Here is a 24909-nt window from a genome sequence, read left to right as displayed (position 1 = left end):
CTGGAATCTGCAGGTCTTTTAGAAATAGTGTAGCAGCGGCAAGCCTAGCTGGTCCTAGGCTACCATCGTATCACATCGGCATGAGCCGCGGGCGCTCATATAACAAAGCTTATCTTGTACAGTAATGTGTGGTGAAACAAATCAACTGTGCACGCACAGAAGCCTTGAGCTGGGCGAGATGAGATCCTCCTCTCTCTCTCTTTCCAGCGCTCACGGGTAGGGATGAAATGATATTACAATTGTTTTTATATTTTTGTTCAGATTTAGATTCGAATACGGATAGTGTAAACCATGTCGGACAGAATATTGATATCGACATCATAAATATATAATTTGAGTATTTAGATACGAATACGGTATCGGATATTGAATACCTAGACTCAGATATGGACAGATCTAAACACCTCTAAACAAATTCAGTTTCAAATACGATCAGAAAATATCCGTACCGTTTTCATCCGTGCTCTCTGGTTTGGCAAGCGGCAACAAAGAAGGCTAGCTCATGCAGGAAGCAAAGACTCGAGAGTAGAGACTGGGGCTCAAGATCGATCGTTTTCACGCGAAAAGCTCATCGGCAGCGAGCGATTGACTCGTGGACATGGGACGATGGGGCACACTGCTGGGCGACTGTGGTCTGTGGACAAATCGCCCAAGTCGCCCTACTAAAAAATCGTTATCATGGCCGTGCGTGCGTACATGCACCCCCAAGTTGCGCTTGAATGGGCAAGCGCGACGTCGACGGGCGGCACACTACCGGAAACGTTAAATTTATCGAGTGTTTTTATGTTTATTAAGTATTTTCTCTCGGACATTCGACAATCAAGTTTTTTGTCATGTGTTCTATGCCGAGTGTTATACTCGGCAAAGCAGTTGCCAAGTGCCGGCAAAACTACTGTATCCCATAGTGGCACTGTGCCTGCGCGCGCGGTGCGATGCTGGTGCTAGTGCCGGTTCCGATGCCGGTGCCTGTGCTCCGCCCCCGGCTTGGGGTTAGGGGGCTGGGGGCGCGCGGGAGACGGGGCGAGAGAGGAGGACGGGCCGGAACCGGCACCGCGAGAGCGGGACGGGACGGCTCGACGCGCGACTTTGCCGACCCAACGCCAACTCATGAGGATTCTTCGTCTCGCCCTCGGCACTCCGGAGGCCGCCGGTCCCGTGTGATGTGCGCCGGCGTCCGGCCTGGAGGAAATTGGCGATCGCGTCAGGGAATAGGGATGGATGCTTAGAGCATCTCCAACGGTTTGGTAAATCACTTGCCATCCTTCAAAATTTGGCAAAACATGCAAAAATCGTTCTCCAACAGTTTGCCAAAGTTGCTTGCCAATTTTCCCAACTTGCTATCTGTCGTCGCCGCGCGTGTATATTTACGCGTGCGCATCGGTGTTGCCATCTTGATCCCGCGCATCTCCGACTTCCTTCCCCCCGCGCGCGGACAATTCCGCGGCCTCTTCCCGCGCGCCGCAAGGCCGGCCGGTGTCCATATATTTCGATCCATCCGTGTTGACCGCATCCACTTCCTCGTCGCGATCGGTGGCTTGCGACGGCGCCAAAGAACCGGGCCGCCGCCGCGCCCAGCACCCCGTCGTCGCCGCGCGTGGAGATATCGGCCGCCGCCAAGAACCCCGATCGGTCCTTGGAGATCCCCCAGCACCCGTCGTCGCCAAGAACCCCGATCAGGTCCCGGCCGCCTCCGCAATCAGGTATCCTGCTTCATCTTTTCCCCATCGATCTCCATGTCTGCTCGATCTCGTAGCCCGAGTTCCACCTCTTGTTCAGCTGTAGCCGTCGTTTAGGGTTGTCTGTTGCTGCTCTCTGTATAGGGTTGTGTATGGATTGTTGAATGTCATCCACTAGATCGCTCCTTCATGTTCTTGCGTGTATGTTGTGTAGGTAGTCAGTACTTGTAGTTGATCTGATGGTTCTCATGGTTTGCTGCCGTTGATCTGATGTGGTGACAATGTCCATGGTTTCTGTTTTCATGCCCAAGTAGATATATATGTCATGTGGTCTACGATGGTACTGTTCCCCTTTATTTCTTTACCGCATCATGTGTAGTCATATTTTTTTATGATGTGTACACTCAACAGTAGGAGCCGCGCCACCATGAATTCCTTGCCTTGTTGGTATAGTTTGTCATTGCAGCATGGTCCATTGGACAATTATATTGCTCCCTGATATTATCTCTTTTTGTTTTATAAATTTTGTGTGTAGACTCAACAAGATGGCAGGAGAAGCATTCTTGTCGAACATTCTTCTCAATGGACATTATGGGCATGTTGCTGGTCTAGATGACATCACCTTTCCGATGACACAGAACTCCCAGAGTACTCATGGTATTCCTTCTGAACTTGAACCACCAATTGATGTGGATGTACATGCTAGTCGCAGTACAAAGGGAACAAAGAGGCAAAAGAATTTTCACTGGAAGGAAGATGAAGTAGTATGCTCAGGTTGGTTAAATGTTAGCAAAGATCCAATTCATGGTGCTAACCAAACTCGATCCACTTTTTGGGGTAGAGTTCATTTGTTCTTTGAGAAGAACAACAAAACTGGCTCTGTTAGGACAGAGAGCTCCATCATGCACAGGTGGCTGACAATTCAATATCAAGTAAACAAGTTTCATGCTTGCTATGACGCCATTGAGCGTAGGAATCAAAGTGGATGCAATGTCCAAGACATGGTATGTTGTATATTGGTTGCATGTATTTCCTTTCTATTTTACTTCAATTATTTGGTTTTCAAATATATATATGTATATTGGTTGAACAATTAAATTTCCTATGCAGGTTTCAGATGCATTGAAGATGTATACGGAAATAGAGGACAAAAAAGGATTTACGCTTATGCCTTGCTGGAAGATACTCAAGGGGGAAGACAAGTGGGCAGCAAAGAGAATAGAGCTTGCTGAGTTGGAGAAACTAGCGAAGCAGAAAATAAACAAGAACACCAAGAAGGCGTCCAGGCCAAGGGAAGAAGAAGAAGCTACCAACAATGATGAAGCTATGGTGGGTGCTGATCAAGAAACCCAAGCAAAAGAAGCAAGGAAAAGGCCAGATGGGGTAAAGAAAGCAAAAGAAGCCCTTAGGCGAGGTGGTGGCGAAGCTTGCATGGAGGCTTTGGACAAGATGTGGGCAAAGAAGGAAGCTTTCGACATGGAAAAAGAGAAGGCAAAGGAGGAGAGGTTTCTTGCTTCTCTTGAGCTAGACAAGGCAACGCTAGAACTTGAGAAGAAGCGTGTGGCAAATGATGAAAAAAGGGCCGAAGCAGAGTTGATGAAAGAAGAGAAAGAAATAATGCTAGTGGACAAGAGGTCTCTCGACCCACTTCAACTGCAGTGGTGTGAGATGATGCAGAAGAAGATCATGTCAAGGCTTTCACCAAATTAGTTTTAGATATTCTCATTTGAGTTGTGGAATTATCAAGCCTTTAGTTTGTTTTTATTTGAACCTATGTTTCATTCATCTTCAGAACCATTGTCGAAGTACAATGCCATGTATCGGATTAATTTGCTTTGAATTACAAGTTATTGTATGCATCAGTACTTTCTTCATTTGAGTTTAAAATGTCTACGTGAATGCTACTGCTGCTCATGGTGTGCATGCTACTGTGTGCATGGCACTGTTCCTGAAAGTGACCGGAAACATTCAGGTTGGCAGGCTGAGGAAACACATGTGTTCTGTTCTGTTGTTGCTCAGGTACTGCTGTCCATCCTGTGCTACTGATTCCTAGTTGTGCTGAATGGTATACTACTACGCCGACAAACCGAGATATATATTAATATATGTTTCTCACGAGATAGGTAATATAAAATATAAATCATTAGGTAATATTGTTTTGTCTATCACTATAAAATATAAATCACATAAAATTATTATGTAGCTAATATAAATCTGGATGATGGTTCTATAGGTGTTCGATGAGGTCTTCTTTCAATTGCACGTGTGTTTCCTTGTTCCTGATCATTCTTTGCGCCTCAATATATCCATCAAGTGTACGAGTAGGCTGGCCATGAGCAAGTTCGACATTCTCACCACCATAATCAAAACGCTCGTTAGGGTCGACCACGAATCCTTCGTCTTCCACAATCATGTTGTGCATGATCACACAAGCCCTCATGATCAATGCTACAGTCTCAATGTCCCAAAAGCGAGCTGGTCCTCGAACAATGGCAAACCTAGATTGAAGAACCCCCAAAAGCTCTCTCGACCATCTTCCTTGCTGCTTCTTGCGCTTTAGCAAAATATTGCCTCTTGTTCCCCATAGGAAGAGTAATGGACTTGACTAAAGTAGCCCATGACGGATATATACCATCTGCAAGATAATAACCCATATTATAGTCATGGTCATTAACAGAATAGTTCACTTCTGGAGCTCTACTGCCAGGTTATCAAACAAAGGAGATCTATGAAGAACATTGATGTCATTATGAGACCTGGGCATTCCAAAGAAGGCATGCCATATCCAAAGGTCGTTCGAAGCAACAACCTCCAAAATTATAGTGGGCTTGTTCACATGCCCCTTGTACTGACCCTGTTTATCATATGGACAGTTCTTCCACGCCCAATGCATACAATCGATGGACCCTAACATTCCTGGAAATCCTTGTTGCTCACCCATTGCAAGTAAGCGTGCTGTGTCCGCCTCATTGGGATATCTGAGGTATTCATCGCCAAAAATTTCAACAACTGCAGCAACAAACCTACGTAGGCTCTCAAGTGCAGTACTTTCGCCAATGCGTACGTACTCATCTGTCACATCAGCTGGAACCCCATAAGTGAGCATACGCATTGCGGCAGTGACTTTTTGGAAGCAAGTCAATCCAAGAACGTTGGCCGCATTCCTTTTCTGCACAAAGTACTCATCGTGTGCTTCAACAGCATTCATTATGCGTAAGAAAAGTTCTCTAGACATCCTGTACCTGAAGAAAACAAAACTAAAGTTTCACAACTCTAATAATATTTGAGCACATGAAACAAATTAATCCGAAGTTAAAGAACAAGAACCTGCGACGGAATATTTCGGGGCCGTATGTTGGATTGTCCGCCAAATAATCTTGAAACATCCTGTCATGGCCGCCTTCTCTATCACGGTTAAGAACTTTATGACCTTCGACAGAGCCACCGTGCCTTCCTTTGGCATTGGAATAGGTTTGCACAATTTGAGCTGCTAATAATATCAGAGAGTCATCATCATCGGATGATGAATCTTCCAATTGTCTTCTCGCTCGGGATCTCTTCCTAGGCATGATTCCTGACCACGAGCAGAGAGGATCAAGAACAAAACCTAGATCACTTGGAGTCCTATAGGAGGTCTACCGGACCTGATGGGACAAGGAGATGGGAGCCTTGGTGGAGTTCCTGACCTGCGACGGGACGAGTACAAGGGGCACGGCGATCCTGCGACGGGAGGAGTACAAGGGGCACGGCGATCCTGCGACGGGCGCGTACGAGGAATACCGATGCAACGAAGGGAAGCCGTCGGGTGTACCAGTCAACAACCTCAACTGGTGGGCCCTCCTTTTTTTGTTTTGGCAAGTTAAAAATAGGGAATTGTTGGAGAAAGCTTATTTTTCACTTGGTATATTATTATAGCAACTTGCCAAAACACAACATTTGGCAAGTGATTTTTACCAAACTGTTGGAGATGCTCTTACCTGAACCGTGCAGGCATGTTCGCGGCTTCAGCCGCCGGACCAAGTGCATGCTGCCCGGGCAGCCACTGTACGTGATTGTATATAGCGAAGGTACCAAAACCAGTATGGAGGTGATGTATACATATATGGCGAAGGCACCAAAACCAGTATGGAGGCAGCTAGCTTTGGCAAGCGAGGATGCCAAAACCGGATATGGAGGTGGTGGCAATGTGGCGCCTGGCACGACTTTGTGAGAGGTTCTCTGCAATTGATTGGTTGACTTGTGCTAGGGCCGCGGGAGCGTTTTTCCGCGGCAAAGCGTGACTGGTTGGGACTGGGGCAGATGGATCGAGATCGTCGACGACGTATACGTAGGGTTGAGGAGGAGCATGCAAGCCCCAAGTCCGGTAACATGATGATGACGATGACCTGTACTGAAAGCGAAGGCGAATGGACGGACCACCAGCCTTCCTAGTTTTGGATATGATCTGCATGTCTCTCATGTCTCCGCGCGCCTCGCCCGCCTATAATTGCATTGCATTGCAGTTGCAGGGAACCCCACCCGCCACCCGGCAACGCCTGCATGGCCTCGGTGGCCATCAAGGGCATGTCAGCGATCCACGCCATGCTCCAAACATGTTTACCGCACTCCACATCAATGGACGACGGTGAATAAGCAGGTCGCAGACTAGCAGACGCAGATGTGGGATTCTGAGGCCCGGCCCCATTTCAAACACAGACAAATTTTCTCTGATAACGGTGGGATTCAACTGATTCCCAATTAATTTGCTGCTACATTTCAGTTCAATTTCAGCCTTCCAAGTAGATGCTCCAAATTCCTCGCAGATGCATGTACAATTCCATACTGCAAGCCGGCCGCCTCCATGACTTGCGTTCATTCAGACAACCACACGGCACACGCCAAGGTATTGGCAGGCAAATCAATCCACATAATCAGAGGGCACGCGCCATTGTCTCGTCCACGGATCTGGAGGCATGGCCAGGGCCAGGCTAGCTTTGTTCCCATGTGGGATCATCCTAGCATCATAGACATACACACTTGAGTGACCTGACACCTCATCAACTTGTACGAACTAGTCATCAATTGCTGCTATAACAAGCATGAACACATTCAATCAGAACAAAGAGGCGTGTCACGAAAGAGCCATCACAGTTAGAGTGGAGATCCCCTTTCAAAACCCTACAGATGCAAATTATCCACACAACCTGATTTACTTGTGATACGGTACAACAGCGTACTGCAGAAGCGTATATGGGTCTACGAACTATTCTACAGTAACAGGTCACGGAACATCACGATATTCAGGAGTTGCTAGGGATCACGTTAAAGAAGTGGTAGACTTCATCCTCGTCAAACACCCCGACCTCAGTTGAGCAGACCTCGCAGCAAACAGGGTGGTAGGATTGCCCCTTGCTTTCACCTTCTGATGCAGTAGTTGGATCAGCAGCCCGCCCTTTGCGGTTCTTCCTTTTGCTCTTGCCCTCTCGCAGGATCTGATCAGTCTTGACCTTGCAGTTGCGAACAAACATTGCGTGGTACTGGTTTACATACTTCGCATGCCTGAACATTAACAAAATCCGTGTACAATTAACCATTTGAGGTTTTAAAAATCAACCATATCATCGTAAATGCTTAATGCTCAAGGATCAATAGCAGAGAGCCAAACAGTAGAACTGTGCAAGTAGATTACAAACTACAAAGTAAGTTATCTCTGAGCAGTGCGAAAAACAACAGTATAGTGATGCAAGATATATTAGTGCTTCCACATTGATCTCGCAAACAAACTGTACTAACAAGATGCCCTGATTCTTTTCATATATGACTTTCCCGTTCCTGTTCAAGCACATGTTCATAGTTATAAGTCATATCTTCATGTTGCCTTACTCTGAACTATGCTAGATCTTATGTCCAAGCATCAACAAAGCTACCCACAACTGACCAATGGATATTTATTCTACAAATTAGCAGTACCAGTATAGTATAGTGTTTGATAATCAGAGAAAACATAGTAGCAATGCAAAACATCAAAGTTAAAACAAAGGTTTTTCAGAACAATACTTAAGCGAAACATGAAAATAGCATAACGGCAAAATCCTGCTTCTAACAAACACAAAGGACATTGTTCAAATAAACACAGACAAAAAGACCTAAACTATATCTACTGATTCATGTCATACCTGCCCTATCAAAAAAAAAAAGATTCATGTCATGCCTGCTGGGATTCTCATTCTTGTCCAAGCAAATTTATAGCATGAACAAGCCCTATGATTCCATATCAAGGAATACATGAGAAGGTGCCATGAATGCTAGAATTATTGATGCATCCCTGCAGCCAACAGTCCACAAGTTTTATTATTATTATCATGATAATAAGCGCTTAGATGCTCCTAGTAAGTTGACAGCATGGTGATTTCACTTCCAGTGGTTTTTATTCCATATTATAAGATAAGTATCTTTCAGAAATATGCAGTAATATAGTCTAATAGGAAAAAGGTCTTCTAAACATGACTAAATGTGAAATTTCCAATACATTTATCAGTGGATTTATTAATTGATTACATTATAAGCACTCCTATTTCACAAAGGCAGTAACAGGGTCCTGATGTACGGTAGATTATCTACCATAAGAAAAATCTGAAACTGCAGAGGGCAGACATTGTTAAATAATCGATAGGATTACAATCTACGATTCCCTTCCTTGAGTCGGCATATATCAACCAGTAAATAGATTACCTCTGACAATCCAAGCACAGGGTAGTGAAACAGGCGGGGCAGTTGAGCACGGCGTCAGATGTGCGGCCTTTCCTCTGCCTGTTCACCCACCGCTCATCGACGTCATCTAGGTCGGGGTCGTAGAACTCGGGCTCGACGGAGTAGTCGATCTCGTCGTCGCTGGACACTGCAAATCAGAGACGGAAATAACACAAAGAGAAGGCGAATCAGAGACAATGGTTCAGTCACACTAGAACAGAGCAGGAAATCCGCTGTTTCTTGGAGAGAGAGAGAGAGAGAGAGAGAGAGAGAGAGAGAGAGAGAGAGAGAGGGAGTCAAGGGGATTGCAGTCACCTAGTTCGCGGGGATCCACGGAGTCTCCAGCCTCCTCTTCCATCAGCTGCTTCGCTGCCTCGGCATTCTCTGGCTCCATGGCTCCTTGCCGGCGCTGTCTCTCCCAGCTTCAGTGGTTCTTTCCGGTTCCGGCCTCCAGCTCTTTTCTGTTCTGGCCCCCCTTCTCCAATTCCAGGCGCTTCGTCCACCAGACCACCATGGATGGGCTGATACTGGACCGAATGTACACAAAATATTGCGCCGCATCGTCAGCTCTCTTTCAGCCCATTGTTTTTGGAGATTTTTTTTTGTCAGGAATTGGGCTTTTTTTTAACGTGTTGTCAGGAATTGGGCAGATACTGCGAACTAAAAACAACTAACAAGGTGACCCGTACCAATAGTGCAAACAGCTAATCTAATGCGCAGTTAAGATGTCGGATGCCTCGCTCTACTCATTGCCACATGCGTTGCTCACCTATAATAAATAAATAAACAAAATCAACTAGTGGCCGCCTAGCCACGCTTCGCACGCGCCGCCTGCCCAACGAGCTCCTCTCTCTTGTGCTTCCCTCCTGCTCCGCTCTCTGTCTCGCTTGCCCACCCCGGCGCGCGCCCTCTCCCACCTCGGCGTCCTCCTCCCCTGCCCCCACGGCTCCATCCACCACCCCGGCGCCCCCCACCCTAGCGTTCCCACCCATGGGAGCCCCCAATGTCGTAAATCCGATGCCCCTCTCCCCCACCCCGGTGAGATCCAAGGAGCACGAGCGAGATCCATGGAGGTGGTGCGGCGATAGTTGCAGGGGAGTGGGCGGCTCTCTCCCACCCCAGCGCAGCGCCCTCCCCACCCCCGGTGACGCCCTCTCTCACCCGACGACCAAGCTCCCCCATCCTAGCGCCCATAGCACTCCTTGCCCCTCATCCCCCACCTTCGTCGTTGAGCCAAGCCCAGTACTGGTGGCGCTAGTGGCGGTGGTGCTCGCGCACAACCACTCGTTGCCGTCTCCGACCCCGACGACCGGAATCGACCGGCCCAACTGAAAGCCCTAGTTTGGTTTTGGATAATTGATGAAATCTAGGACTAATCTTTGTTCTAAGTGTGTGAATTAGACAAGATGGTCCAATCCAAGTGTTTGAGCAAGATGAGGTCCATGGAGTTGAAGATGGACATGAGATGATGGTGATCAAGCTCAACCTAGAAAAGAAGAAAGAGAAAAACAAAACCAAAGAGATAAAGGCAAAGGTATAAGATATGTTTTGTTCTTGGTGATCAAGACACTATAGAGACTGTAATCATGTTTAGGATCAATAGCCGTACTATAAAGAGGGGAAATCTTTGGCTAATCGGTTATCGAGTGCCACTAGGTGACATTATTTTTACATATGCATTTAGAAACCTAGTGTGCTAACTTTGACCCTTGTAAAATGCTTTGAAAAATGCTAACACATGTGCACACAAGTTCTACACTTTGTGGTTAGCAAGTTGAAAGTAAGGACGAAGTGGTTGCGGACTTAGAAGAAGAAAAAGGAGGAGACTGTAGTGACCGAACACTGGCCACGTCCTAACAGGACGCTGGCAGCTGAGTCCGGTCATTTATAGTGAGTAAGCGCTGACTGGCCGAGAGTGGAGAAGAATGACCGGATGCTGGCCCTGGCTCGATTGGCGCGTCCGGTCACTTGTTGAAAGGTGGCGAGTTCACACGATCGGACGCGTAGGGGTAGCGTCAGGTGGGCCGTGATGTATGGTGACGTTAGCTCAGTAGGCGCGCATGTAGTAGCTAAGTGCTGACCAGACACCGATACGCGTCAGGTCGACGTTGACCTAACATGTACGGTCAGTGTTTTCGCGCTCTGGAATGTCTCTAGAAACGATCAGACGCCGAGGGCTTCTACGTCAGGTGGTGCAAGCGGCGTGTCCGGTCGATCATTAACACGAGAGCGATCGAGACTTGACCGTTGAGATCCAACACTCGAGGTTTAAAGCTCGACCACGTGGATGGCTGTGGGTGACCGAACACAGGTGACCGGACGCTAGGGTGTGTCCGGTCAGGCGAGTCTGGTCAGCCCGAGAGTGCCCAACGGCTCTTTGAGTCTTAGGGCTCTACAAATAGGAAGGTACCGACTTGGGCTCATTCTCTTGGTACTTTGACATTCCTAACATCCTTGTGAGCTTAAGCAAACACCTTCTACTCATCTCCATCATTGATTCATCATTATAGTGAGATTAGGAGTGATTCTAAGTGCATTTGCTTGAGTGATTGCATCTAGTGGCACTTGGGGATCATTATGGCTGTGGATTTTTTGTTGCTCTTGGTGGTTGTCGCCACCTAGATTGCTTGGAGCAGCGGAGGAGCTTCAGCATGTGTTGGTGATAGTTCATGGCCGGCTCCATTGATTGTGAGGGGTCTTTCACCTTCCCCGGTGAAGAGCCGCAAGGTAGCTCTAGTAAATTGCTCATGTCATTGAGTTACCTCACTTGTGGATAGGTTCTTGCGGTGTCCAAATATATGGACGAGGTTTGTGCAACACCTCTTAGCCACCGAACCACCAAGTGTTGGTCGACACAACAGGGACTTGCATGCCGGCAAGCACGTGAACCTCAGGAGAAAAATTGTTTGTCTCTTGCCTATTGGTATTCTCCCGATGATTGTATTGGCATTCATATTGTGATTGGTTCATCCCTCTACATGGCGGTATAAGCTTTTCACTCACTCCTTTACTTACTTGCAAACTAGTTGTAACAAGCTCTTTAGTATAATTAGTTTTGAGAGCTTGTTTTGCTTGCTAGTTAAGTCCACCTAGTGGAGCTCTTTAGTGTAGCAAGTTTGAGAGCTCTTAGTGAGTAGCAACTTAGCCTCTTGTGTGCCTAGTGATCATAGCAACTAGAATTATTGGGTAGGTGGCTTGCAACCCTTGTAGAGCTAGAGCAAGTTTGCATTTTGCCGTTTGTCATACTAATCAAATTGCTCTAGTAATCTTGTAAATTTTTAAATAGGCTATTCACCCCCTCTAGCCATATTAGGACTTTTCAAGTGGTATCAAAGCCATGGTCACCATTTGATTGAAGTCTTAACAACCTCGGTGTCAAAAGATGGCTCAAGTTGTGTTCAACCATGTGGGGGGGGGGGGCAAACCATCATTCTTTGATGGCACATGCTATGATTATTGAAAGAGAAATGTGAAGATGTATCTTGGTTCAATCAATGACCAAGTGTGTGATGTGACTGAGAGTGACTATATGATTCTTGATCCGGACAATCTCACCAACACCGACAAGGCTTACAAGCAATGCAATATAATAGCTCTTAACACCATCTATAATGCCATTGATTCCAAGGTGTTAGAGCAAATCAAGGATTGTGAGAAAGCTAGTGAAGTATGGAAGAGATTGGAGGAGACCTATGAGGGTACACCAGCGGTGAAGAGTGTCAAGTTGTACATTATCAAGGACAAGTTGACAAGTTTCAAGATGAAATATGATGAGAGCATTCTGTAGATGTTCTATTGATTGCAAGTGATTGTCAATGACTTGAAGGCATTGAGAGAGGAGATCAATGATGATGATGTATCTCATCGGTTCTTGATGTGCTCACCTCCAAGATTTAAGATGTTGAGATTGCTTATCATAAGAGGAGGATTGAAGGAGATTACCCCTAACCAAGTACTAGGCCATGTCATGACACAAGAGACATACCATGTGGAAAGGGAGGGGGTCGACAAGGATGACAAGAAGGAAGATGAAGACAAGAAGAAGAGTGTAGCATTCAAGGCTAGCTCATCATCCAAGAATAAGGGCAAATCCAAGAAAGAATCAAGTGATGATGAAGATACTAGTGACATTGATTATGAGGCTATGGCTCTCTTTGTGCGCAAGATGTGGAAATTCATAAAGAAAAAAGGCTATGGTGCAAGAAAGAGAAGAGATCACAACAAGGAGTATGTGAGGAGATGCTACAAGTGCAAGAGCCTAGATCACGTTGTAGCTGATTGTCTCTACAATAGTGACAATGATTGCTGGTATATTTAACGCACACAGATAAATTTGTAAGCGCATGGATACCGTTGTAGCTTTCACCCAGAAGTATTCCAAGTATCATATCCATAGGGAAACATGTGAGACTAACTACAATCTAACTTAACTAGGGGTAGCAAGAAAGTTGAGATAAATAGGAGCGTAGAGAGGAAAACTAAGGTTCTCTAGTTCTGACTTGAGTAAGCTATGTCTTCTACTATTTAACTGGGGGCATTACTAGAGAAAGACACCAGTAGAGAATGCTTTCCTTTATAACCACATCCTACTTGCGCCTACAGACAGGAGGTGGACTATAAAGGATCAACGAAGCTATATAGTACAGGCTATATAGAACTGATGTCACACACGTGATCTACCACCATTTGAAATACAGGGTGCATCCATGATTAACCTAAGTCTAAGCACCATGCTTACACTTACAATTAATACTTTAACCTAGAGCGTATATAGATTAAAGCACTCAAAAGAGAGTCATGATCCTGATGAACAATATAAACAATTACTTACTTGAATCAGAAGTTGATTACCAGAGAAATCTCGAAGGCAAGCTTAAGTAGAACTTGGATCCGCCAAGGTACAAGCCATAGAGAGAGCACCAATAGGCCGACACCTCCTCCAAACTCTTCCCTACTCTCTATCTCACTATTATTTATAAGACTAGATCCTATAGAGGACTAATCTTCTTTTGATAACCGGCTCTGATCCTCATGATATGAATTAGGGTTTCAGGATGGCTCTAGGGAGGGTGGCAGGGGCTGGTATATATAGGCTAGAGTGTGCAATGTGAGTCCTTGGATCAAACCAACTTAAAGGATGACGTAGATCAAGTCAAGCGCTATGTCTCAAGTTCTTTGTTCCACCATTGTTTTGGAGTTTTTATAAGTTTTGAAAATAAAATTTAGATTCTTTTGTGTGACACTCTTAAGTCTCTTAATATATATGGTATTTGTGGATCCTCACCAAAGGCAGTAAAGATGTTATGCCCCTTTTCTTTCTCTTCCTACAACTAAAGCTTATGTGAAGTTCATAGGTAGGGAGAAAGCTAGAGCATACTTGCAATGCATACATTGTAAAGTCAAACAATTGATTCAAAGAGAGTTGAATTATTGAAAGCTCTAGTTTGGTTTTGGTGAATTGATGAAACCATAAGTGCTAACCTAGTTTATCAAGTGATCATGAGATAGGTAGCACAATCCAAGTGGAGAAGCTAATAAAGATCATAACATGATAATGGTGATGGCATGGCGATGATCAAGGGCTTAAACTTGAAAAGAAGAAAGAGAAAAACAAAAAGCTCAAGGCAAAGGTATAATTTATAGGAGCTATTTTGTTTTGGTGATCAAGACACTTAGAGAGTGTGATCACATTTAGGTTTGATAGCCATACTATTAAGAGGGGTGAAACTTGTATCAGAATGCGGTTATCAAAGTGCCACTAGATGCTCTAACTTATTGCATATGCATTTAGGATCTAGTGGAGTGTTAATACCCTTGAAAATGTTTGTGAAAATGGTGATACACTTGGTGGTTGGCACATTTGAGCAAGGGTGAAGAAGACAGAGGAGATGCCAGCATCGGTCAAGTGACCGGACGCTGGATCTGAATGCACCGGACGCTAACTACCTGCGTCCGGTCGCGCTGACTTGGCAGTACAGTGGCTAGGGTTTACCACCGGACGCTGGGCTGTGTCCGGTCGAGGTGGACCAGATGCGTCTGATCGAGGACAAATGGATTTGGACCCTTACTGTACTCGACCGGACGCTAGGACTTCAGCATCCAGACAATTTTGTCGGATCATTCGGTTAGCTTTGTAGCCATTGAAATCTGACGAACAACATTTGAAGCTAGTGACGCGTGGCGTCCATCGGGGGACCGGACGCTGAGGGCTAGCATTCGGTCAGTTGGACCGGAGCGTCCGGTCAGAGCGCAGTGGGCCCAGTGAAAGAGTACAATGGCTCTATTTTGTGGGGCTTCTATTTAAGCCCCATGGCCGGCTATGGCTCATATCTTTGGCCATTTTCATTGACATAGCAACTTTGTGAGCTTAGCCAAAGTCCTCCCACTCATCCCCATCATTGATTCATCATCATAGTGAGATTGGGAGTGATCCAAGTGCATTTCTTGAGTGATTGCATCTAGAGGCATTTGGTGTTCGTGTTTCGCTGTGGATTTTGCTTGTTACTCTTGGTGGTTGCCGCCACCTAGATGGCTTGGAGCAGCGAGGATCATTGAGCGGAGGTGGTGATTATCTCCAGCTCCAATCGTGGTGATTGTGAGGTGTTCTTGACCTTTCCCTGGTGGAGAGCCAAAAGGTACTCTAGTGGATTGCTTGTGGCTTGTGTGATCCTCATCTTGTGTTGGTTGTGTGGCACCCTATTGAGGGTTTGGCGTGTGAAGCCAATTAGCGCGTGAACCTCCAAGTGAGTGAATCACCACAATGAGGAGTAGCTTGCCAGCAAGCAAGTGAACCTTGGTAAAAAATCATTGTGTTCATCATTGATCCTGAGGTGATTGGTCTTCATTGTTATTCATTCTTGTGATTGATTGGTTTCTTCATCTACACGCCGGTATAACCCTCTTGATCACTCTCATTACTTTACTGCAAACTAGTTGACAAGCTCTTTAGTGTAGCTAGTTGTGAGAGCTTGCTTGCTTGGTTGGTGTGGCTCTTTAGTTAGCCTTTAAGAGCACACTAACATAGGGTAGTGTCATAGCTATTGTGTGAATAGACACTATCTAAACTAGAATTGTGGTAGGTGGCTTGCATTTTAAGTAGGCTAGCGCAATATTTGCTTCACCTCATAATTATCTAACCATTTTGTTAAGTATTGTTGTAGGAATTTTTATTAGGCTATTCACCCCTCTCTAGCCATTAGGACCTTTCAAGTGGTATCGGAGCCGAGATCACCGTTAATTGAGGCTTAACAACCTTCAGTGTTAAAATGGCTCAAATCAACAACACCAAGAAGCCACCCTAATTTGATGGCTCAAATTATCCTTATTGGAAGTCAAAGATGACCACACACATCAAGTCAATCAATAGAAATGTGTGGAAGGTGGTAGAAACCAAAATTGAGATTGGTGATCCGGAGAATCTCACCGTGGCCGAAGAAGTGCTTCTCCAAAACAATGACATTGCTCTAAGTACTATTCATGATGCAATTGATGAGAGAACATTTGAGAAAATCAAGAATATTAAGATGGCTCATGAGGCTTGGAAAAAGTTGGAAGAATCATTTGAGGGCACTCAAGCCGTGAAGAGTGCAAAGGCATACATTCTCAAAGAGAAGTTTGTAAGCTTCAAGACGAAGGAGGATAAGAGTGTGCCGGAGATGTTTCATAGACTTCAAGTGCTTGTCAATGATCTCAAAGCACTTGGAGAAGAGGTGAAGGACAAGGACTTCTCCCACAAGTTCTTGAGATGCTTGCCTTCAAGATTTGGTACATTGGTCACTATTCTAGTAAGGAGTGGTTTGGACACCATGACACCAAACCAAGTGTTGGGAGACATCATGATCGATGATACATATAGAGATGATGATGAGAAGGAAGAAAAGGAGAAGAAAGATAAGAAGAAGGATGAGAAGAAGAAGAGTGTGGCATTCAAAGCCACAACATCCAAGGGCAAAGCAAAGCAAGAAACATCAAGTGAGGATGATGATTCATGGGATGATGATGATGATGAGAAGATGGCTCTATTTGTCAAGAGATTTGGCAAGTTCATGGTGAAGAAGGGCTACCGTGCTAGAAGAAAGAAGTCTTCATCCAAGAACAAAGAAGAGTCAAGAAGGTGCTTCAAGTGTGGAAGCAAAGATCATCTTATTGCTCAATGCCCATACAATAGTGACAATGATGATGACAACAAGAAGAATAAGAAGAAGGACAAGAAGGAAAAGAAAGAGAAGAAGTACAAGATGGCCTTCAAGAAGAAGGGTGGATCATATGTGGTCACTTGGGATAGCGATGCTTCCTCAAGTGATGATGATGATGATAGTGATGATAACAAGACCACCAAGAAGAAGGTTCTTGCAAGCATTGCTATCAATGAGAAGCCTTCTCTCTTCGAATCTTCATCATGCTTCATGGCTAAGGCCACTAAGGTACAATCTTGTGATGATAAAAGTGATGAAGAACATGTTAATGATAATGAACATGAAAATGAAAATGATAGTGATAGTGATGATAATGAACCTACTAAGGATGAATTATTTGACATGCTAGAAGATGCTAAAGAATACTTTGACATTAAGAGAAGGGAATGCAAGAGCTTGAATAAGGAGGTAAAAGCCCTTAAGCAAGCCCTTGATGAGCTCAAAGCAACTCATGAGAAGCTAGAGGAAGCCCATGAGAAGCTTGGCAAGGCTCACAAAAAGCTTGAAAAAGCTCATTTCACTTTGCTTAATGAACAAGATAAAAAGAAGTATGTTGAAACTTATGATGTGGGTGTAACTTGTGATTTAATTGATACATCACTATCTATGCCTTTCATTGTTGCTACTACTAACCCTTCTTGTAGCACTTCCACTTCTACCTCATCTAGTAGTGATGGTCTCACTTGTGATACCTCACTAGTGGTTGAGAATGAGAACCTCAAGAAGGAGGTCACTAAGCTCACTCACACCTTAGCTAAGGCTTATGATGGTGAGGACCGCTTGCTTATGTGCTTGGGTAGCCAAAGAGCTTATCTCTACAAAGAGGGATTGGGCTATACCCCAAGAAAGGCAAGGCGGCCTTTGCTCCTCACAAGACTAGTTTTGTGAAGAACAATGGTCGGTTTTGCACTAGTTGCAAGCAAGTTGGTCACAAAGAGCAAGAATGCAAAAACAAGAGCAAAAATGCTAATGTATCCTCCATTAAGCTTGATTCATGCTATATGCTTACTAAGGGTACAAATGGTGTGAATGCTAAGTTCATTGGTAAACCATGGATGGGATCAAAGAAGAAAGCCATTTGGGTACCAAAGAGCTTAGTGACTAATCTTCAAGGACCCAAGCAAGTTTGGGTACCTAAAAAGAATTAATCTTCTTTTGTAGGTGAATTACAAAGCCGGAGGAAGGCATTGGGTTCTTGATAGTGGGTGCACTCAACACATGACCAGTGATGCAAGAATGTTCAACTCAATCAACACCAATGGCAATGATGGCTATGATAGTATCACATTTGGTGACAATGGCAAATGCAAGGTCAAGGGGCTTGGTAAGATTGCAATATCCAATGACATGAGCATTTCTAATGTGTTGCTAGTAGAAAGCTTGAACTTCAATTTGCTATCCATGGCTCAATTGTGTGATCTTGGATTCAAATGCATATTTGGGGTAGATGATGTAGAAATCATAAGTGTAGATGGCTCTAACTTGATCTTCAAAGGCTTTAGATATGAGAATCTATATTTGGTTGATTTCAATGCTAATGAAGCTAGATTATCTACATGCTTGTTCACTAAATCTAGCATGGGTTGGTTATGGCATAGAAGGCTTGGTCATGTTGAAATGAAATAATTGACTAGATTAGTTAAGCTTGACTTAGTTAAAGGCTTGAAAGATGTTGTGTTTGAAAAGGATAAGCTTTGTAGCTCTTGTCAAGTCGGCAAACAAGTTGGAAACACCCATCCTAAGAAAAGCATGATGAACACTAGTAAAGCATTTGAGATATTGCACATAGATTTGTTTGGGCCAACACAATACACTAGTATCGGTGGAAACAAATATGGATTTGTGATAGTGGATGACTACACTAGATACACATGGGTATTCTTTCTAGTGGACAAAAGGATGTGTTTGCAACATTCAAATCATTTATCAAGGGCATTCACAATGAGTTTGAAACAACCATCTAGAGAGTTAGAAGTGATAATGGTAGTGAGATCAAGAATACTAGAATTGATGAGTTATGTGATGAATTTGGAATTAGACATCAATTCTCGACCAAATACACTCCACAATCAAATGGCCTTATTGAGAGAAAGAATAGAACACTTATTGATATGGCAAGGTCTATGCTTAGTGAGTACAATGTGAGTCAATCTTTTTGGGTCGAAGCTATCAACACGGCTTGCTATTGTAGCAACCGCCTCTATTGTCACTGATTGAAAGAGAAGACACCCTATGAGCTCTTGAATGGTATAAAGCTCAACATTGTATATTTTTGGGTCTTTGGTTGCAAATGCTATATCTTGAAGAAAGGCACAAGATTAGGCAAGTTTGACAAGAAATGTGATGAAGTATTCCTACTTGGTTACTCCACTACAAGCAAAGCATAGAGTTTAAAATTTGGATAGTGGTACTCTTGAGGAGGTTCATGATGTTGAATTTGATGAAACCAAGGGTTCACAAGTAGAGAATGAGAACTTAGAAGATGTTAGAGGCATTCAACTTTTAAATGCCATGAAGAACATGGATATTGGTGAATTGAGGCCTAGGCAAGTGAATGATGATGAAGATGATCAAGTGCAAGTGCTCTCCAACTCAAATGTGCAAGATGATACAAATCAAGCTAGTGCAAGTGACTCTCATGACATTGATCAAGATCAAGTGGCTAGTACATCATCTTAACCCAATGATCTAGCAAGTGCAAGCAATCAAGTTCCATTACTCCAACCAACAAGTATTGCAAGAGATCATCCTTTGGATACAATCATTGGTGATATTTTAAGAGGTGTACAAATAAGATCAAGATTGGCATCATTTTGTGAACACTTCTCATTTATGTCATCCATTGAACCAAAGAAGATAGATGAAGCTTTGAAGGATGTTGATTGGGTGAATGCTATGCATGAAGAATTGAACAACTTCACAAGAAATCAAGTATGTAAATTAGTAGAGAGACCAAAGGGACACAATGTGATTGGAACCAAATGGGTCTTTAGAAACAAGCAAGATCAAGATGGGATAGTAGTAAGGAACAAAGCAAGATTAGTAGCACAAGGCTATACACAAATTGAAGGTCTTGACTTTGGAGAAACATATGCCCTGGTTGCTAGATTGGAAGCAATTAGAATCTTGCTAGCCTATGCTTGTGCCCACAACATCAAGCTCTATCAAATGGATGTTAAGAGTGCATTTCTCAATGGCTACATCAATGAAGAAGTATATATAGAACAATCTCCCGGTTTTGAAGATGATAAGAAGCCCAACCATGTATACAAGTTGAAGAAGGCATTGTATGGCTTGAAGCAAGCACCTAGAGCATGGTATGAGAGATTGAGGGACTTCCTCCTCTCTAAAGGGTTCACAATGGGTAAGGTTGACACCACTCTTTTTATCAAGAAGATTGGAAAAGATCTATTTGTATTGCAAATCTATGTTGATGATATCATATTTGGATCAACAAATCAAGAATTTTGTGATGAGTTTGGAAAGATGATGGCTAATGAGTTTGAAATGTCCATGATTGGAGAATTAAGTTACTTCCTTGGTCTTCAAATCAAGCAATTAAAGAATGGTACATTTGTGAGTCAAGGCAAGTACATCAAGGACATGATCAAGAAGTTTGGCATGATTGATAGCAAAGTCATTAGCACACCAATGGGAACCAATGGCAACTTGGATAGTGATGCAAGTGGAAATATGGTGGATCAAAAATTATATCGGTCTATGATTGGAAGCCTACTCTATGTGACCGCATCAAGGTCGGATGTCATGTTTAGTGTATGCATGTGTGCAAGATTTTAGGCCTCACCAAGAGAAAGTCATTTAAAGGCTATAAAGAGGATATTGAGGTACTTGAAGCATACACCAAATGTTGGTTTGTGGTATCCCAAAGGAGCAAAGTTTGAGCTAGTTGGTTACTCTGACTTGGATTATGCGGGATGCAAGGTTGAAAGAAAGAGCACATCAGGCACATGTCAATTGTTGGGAAGATCACTTGTTTCATGGTCATCAAAGAAGCAAAATAGTATTGCATTATCAACCGCCGAAGCCGAATACATATCCACCGGTAGTTGTTGTGCACAAATACTTTGGATGAAGGCCACTTTGAGTGACTTTGGAATCAAGTTCAAGAAAGTGCCATTGCTATGTAACAATGAGAGTGCAATCAAGTTGACCAACAATCTGATTCAACATGCAAAAACAAAGCACATAGATGTCCACCACCATTTCATAAGAGATCACCAATAAAAAAGGGACATTTGCATTGAGAGTGTAGACACCGAGGATCAACTTGCCGATATATTCACCAAGTCATTGGATGAGAAAAGGTTTTGCAAGCTAAGGAATGAGTTAAACATATTGGATTTCTCAAATATGTGTTGATGCAACCCCACACTTACATAACATGCCTCTCCTTCGAGCAATCCAATGTAAAAGTTGATTGGCATGACATACATCCTTGCTAAGGACATGTTTAGTGCATCTAGTCATATTTTCAATCTTATTAGGACCTTTCAAATGGTTCTATTTTATTAGGCTCATTCATGAAAATCAAATAATCTTGATGCCTATATGGTATCACTATTGCTTCTATGCTTAACTTGATCTAGTGATAGCATATGACATGTTTATGGGCTTGTAAACCTAGTGTTTAATCTAGAAGATAAACTATAAGTGTTTAACTCAACATGGTACAAGATAACCCTTATTTGGAGGTGTGAATAAGCTTGTCCTTGGATCAAACCGAGTTAAATATCTTTGGTAAATGATCTAGACTAGACCAAATTTGGGAAAATAATCCTCACCCCATTGATTGACATTGATAATCTCAACCCTACAAGTAATACTATCTATATTTAGAACCTTTGTGGTCATTGATGACAAAGGGGGAGAGAAACAAAGATAGTAGCAAATATAGTGAAAATGGGGAAGAAATATCATAAAGGGAAAGAAACATATGCTATCTTGATATACGACATAGGGGGAGAGATATGACAAAGGAAAGGGATCAATTAAAATTTTGAGCACACAAGTAGGGGGAGCAAGCTCATGAACTTGTATGGTGCATTTGTATGTGCATTTCATATGTTTGCTTGCATGGCATAAGTTTTAAATTCAAAATATCCATGCTTGTGTGATGTATGTTAGTTGTAAGATTGAATGATAAAATGAAATCACTAGATAACTTTCATTTTCAAGAAAGTCTTTACAAGTGATATCTTTTCAAAGTATGTTTTCAAGTGATATAGAACTAACCATGGTGCTAAGGATGGTATATTGGTGCACTCCAATTGGTATCACGCTTCAAATGTCCATCTCTTATACCTTAGTATCATTTGGTAGACATTGACTCCTATATTTCCTATCTAAGCATATGTGCAAGCTTCAATCCAAACTCTTAGCACAAATGTAGGGGGAGCAATTGCTACCATTTAGGGTTCATGAAACTTATCCATATCCTTTTACATGGTAAATATGCTTGGGCAAGCAACATGGATTCAATTGAATTTCAATTCATATCTTTGTATAAGGGTTGTCATCAATTACCAAAAAGGGGGAGATTGAAAGCTCTAGTTTGGTTTTGGTGAATTGATGAAACCCTAAGTGCTAACCTAGTTTATCAAGTGATCATGAGATAGGTAGCACACTTCAAGTGGAGAAGCTAATAAAAATCATAACATGACAATGGTGATGGCATGGCGATGATCAAGGGCTTAAACTTGAAAAGAAGAAAGAGAAAAACAAAAAGCTCAAGGCAAAGGTATAATTTGTAGGAGCTATTTTGTTTTGGTGATCAAGACACTTAGAGAGTGTGATCACATTTAGGTTTGATAGCCGTACTATTAAGAGGGGTGAAACTCGTATCGGAATGCGGTTATCAAAGTGCCACTAGATGCTCTAACTCATTGCATATGCATTTAGGATCTAGTGGAGTGCTAACACCCTTGAAAATGTTTGTGAAAATATGCTAACACATGTGCACAAGGTGATACACTTGGTGGTTGGCACATTTGAGCAAGGGTGAAGAAGATAGAGGAGATGCCAGCGTCGGTCAAGTGATCAGACGCTGAATCTGAATGCACCGAACGCTGACTGCCTGCTTCCGATCGCGCTGACTTGGCGGTACAGTGGCTAGGGTTTACCACTAGACGCTGGGCTGTGTCCGGTCGAGGTGGACCAGACGTGTCCGGTCGAGGAAAAACAGATTTGGACCCTTACTGTACTCGACTGGACGCTGGGGCTTCAACGTTCGGACAGTTTTGCCAGATCGTCCGGTCAGCTTCATAGCCATTGAAATCTGACGAACAGCGTTTGAAGCTGGTGACGCGTGGCATCCATCGGGTGACCGGACGCTAAGGGCTAGCGTCCGATCAGTTGGACTGGAGCGTTCGGTCAGAGCGCAGTGTGCCCAGTGAAGGGGTACAACGGCTCTATTTTATGGGGCTTCTATTTAAGCCCCATGGCCGGCTATGGCTCATATCTTTGGCCATTTTCATTGACATAGCAACCTTGTGAGCTTAGCCAAAGTCCTCCCACTCATCTCCATCATTGATTCATCATCATAGTGAGATTGGGAGTGATCCAAGTGCATTGCTTGAGTGATTGCATCTAGAGGCACTTGGTGTTTGTGTTTCACTGTGGATTTCGCTTATTACTCTTGGTGGTTACTGCCACCTAGACGGCTTGGAGCAGCGAGGATCGTTGAGTGGAGGTGGTGATTGTCTCTGGCTTCGATCGTGGTGATTGTGAGGGGCTCTTGACCTTTCCCCGGTGGAGAGCCAAAAGGTACTCTAGTGGATTGCTCATGGCTTGTGTGATCCTCATCTTGTGTTGATTGTGTGGCACCCTATTGAGGGTTTGGCATGTGGAGTCAATTAGCGCATGAACCTCCAAGTGAGTGAATCGCCACAACGAGGAGTAGCTTGCCGGCAAGCAAGTGAACCTCGGTAAAAAATCATTGTGTTCATCATTGATCCCGAGGTGATTGGTCTTCATTGTTATTCATTCTTGTGATTGATTGGTTTCTTCATCTACACGGCGGTATAACTCTCTTGATCACTCTCATTACTTTACTGCAAACTAGTTGACAAGCTCTTTAGTGTAGCTAGTTGTGAGAGCTTGCTTGCTTGGTTGGTGTGGCTCTTTAGTTAGCCTTTGAGAGCACACTAACATAGGGTAGTGTCATAGCTATTGTGTGAATAGACACTATCTAAACTAGAATTGTGGTAGGTGGCTTGCATTTTAAGTAGGCTAGTGCAACATTTGCTTCGTCTCATAATTGTCTAACCATTTTGTTAAGTGTTATTGTAGAAATTTTTATTAGGCTATTCACCCCCTCTCTAGCCATTAGGACCTTTCAATTATACAATCAAATCAAGATGAGCATGTGTGTGGATATATATGGTGGATAACCTAATTCTACTATGCTCCTTGAAAACATCTCTCTCCTTTGAAACTTGGAAACATTTGCTAGAGAGCAGGGGCTATCTTATTCATCTCTCTTTCTCTTCTCTTTTTTTTCAGGCGGGCATCTAAGTACCCATTGTTTTAAATATCTCAGACACTTGTCTATTTTTTCTCATCTCCTTTTTTTTATGTATAGCTTTTGCATAGCCCCATGTCTCTTTTCTGCAACAAAACTTTGAGAGATAGCAACAAGAACTTAGAGTATTTATTTGGTGGATGAAAAACCTATCAAGCATGTTTTGTGTTCACTCCCAGTGTAGGAGTAAAATATTTTTGGATGGATCTAGATGGAAGGCATATTTTTGCACCTACCTCCAGTGTAGGAGTAGTGCATATGTGGGTGGTGTGTACATGATCCTAATTTTAAGAGCATGACAAACCTCTCATAAGGATCAACAAAGCTTGACAAAACTCAATGTAAAAGCAAGCAACATATATGTGGAGGTTTTTCTAGCCTAAATAACATGTATGGCTCTAGTGAGAATTTAAGCTTTGTCATATAGGAACTCATCATGTAACATTTTTGTGTTTTTTAAAAGATAGATCTCCAGAACTTTAGCGTTACTTGGAATAAGATAAACAACAGCTCAGACCTTCTCATATCATATCCATAAATTACCTAGACTTAGATCAAGCATTCGCTACCCACGAGTTTCAAGTTCAGAGTAAATCTTTATATCAAATCAGTCGTATCCAAAACTTGGGAGAATTCGAGGCTAAAAACTAGGTACTTGAAAGGAATTACAACAGAGAAATAATTCATCATTTTTATTTAAGAGAATATTTTGAGTCCTCTTTATTTTATTCAACTTTTAAAAATAAATTAAAGAAAACTAGACACACCT

The 24909-nt window shown here is 43.3% G+C and overlaps 2 protein-coding genes and 1 pseudogene across 2 annotated transcripts; 1 reads left to right on the top strand and 2 right to left on the bottom strand.

Annotated features, from left to right (window-relative positions):
- The first annotated feature begins 1502 nt into the window (after window positions 1–1502).
- Window positions 1503–3486, top strand: LOC136463901 (glutathione S-transferase T3-like). Its single transcript, XM_066462870.1, has 3 exons — window positions 1503–1700; window positions 2212–2680; window positions 2787–3486. The coding sequence occupies exons 2-3, from the start codon at window positions 2222–2224 to the stop codon at window positions 3384–3386; spliced, it is 1059 nt and encodes a 352-aa protein (XP_066318967.1). The 5' UTR covers window positions 1503–1700; window positions 2212–2221; the 3' UTR covers window positions 3387–3486.
- Window positions 3487–3903: 417 nt separating this feature from the next.
- LOC136465926 (uncharacterized) lies at window positions 3904–5245 on the bottom strand (annotated as a pseudogene).
- Window positions 5246–6751: 1506 nt separating this feature from the next.
- Window positions 6752–8859, bottom strand: LOC136463899 (uncharacterized). The gene is made up of 3 exons (XM_066462868.1): window positions 8721–8859; window positions 8388–8553; window positions 6752–7214 (listed from the first exon to the last, which is right to left on the bottom strand). The coding sequence occupies exons 1-3, from the start codon at window positions 8797–8799 to the stop codon at window positions 6956–6958; spliced, it is 504 nt and encodes a 167-aa protein (XP_066318965.1). The 5' UTR covers window positions 8800–8859; the 3' UTR covers window positions 6752–6955.
- Window positions 8860–24909: the final 16050 nt, after the last annotated feature.

This window comes from Miscanthus floridulus, chromosome 7 (assembly GCF_019320115.1).
Source record: "Miscanthus floridulus cultivar M001 chromosome 7, ASM1932011v1, whole genome shotgun sequence".
Taxonomy (NCBI): domain Eukaryota; kingdom Viridiplantae; phylum Streptophyta; class Magnoliopsida; order Poales; family Poaceae; genus Miscanthus; species Miscanthus floridulus.
Note: the sequence above shows the minus strand (reverse complement) of the source record. Positions and strands in the feature narration are given on the sequence as shown.

Coding starts and splice junctions, on each gene's coding strand:
- LOC136463901 (XM_066462870.1), top strand. CDS start 2,222: ATGGCAGGAGAAGCATTCTTGTCGAACATTCTTCTCAATGGACATTAT. Junction 2,681..2,786: donor GATGCAATGTCCAAGACATG/GTATGTTGTATA, acceptor TTTCCTATGCAG/GTTTCAGATGCATTGAAGAT.
- LOC136463899 (XM_066462868.1), bottom strand. CDS start 8,799: ATGGAGCCAGAGAATGCCGAGGCAGCGAAGCAGCTGATGGAAGAGGAG. Junction 8,554..8,720: donor CGTGGATCCCCGCGAACTAG/GTGACTGCAATC, acceptor TCTGATTTGCAG/TGTCCAGCGACGACGAGATC. Junction 7,215..8,387: donor CTGTGCTTGGATTGTCAGAG/GTAATCTATTTA, acceptor GTTAATGTTCAG/GCATGCGAAGTATGTAAACC.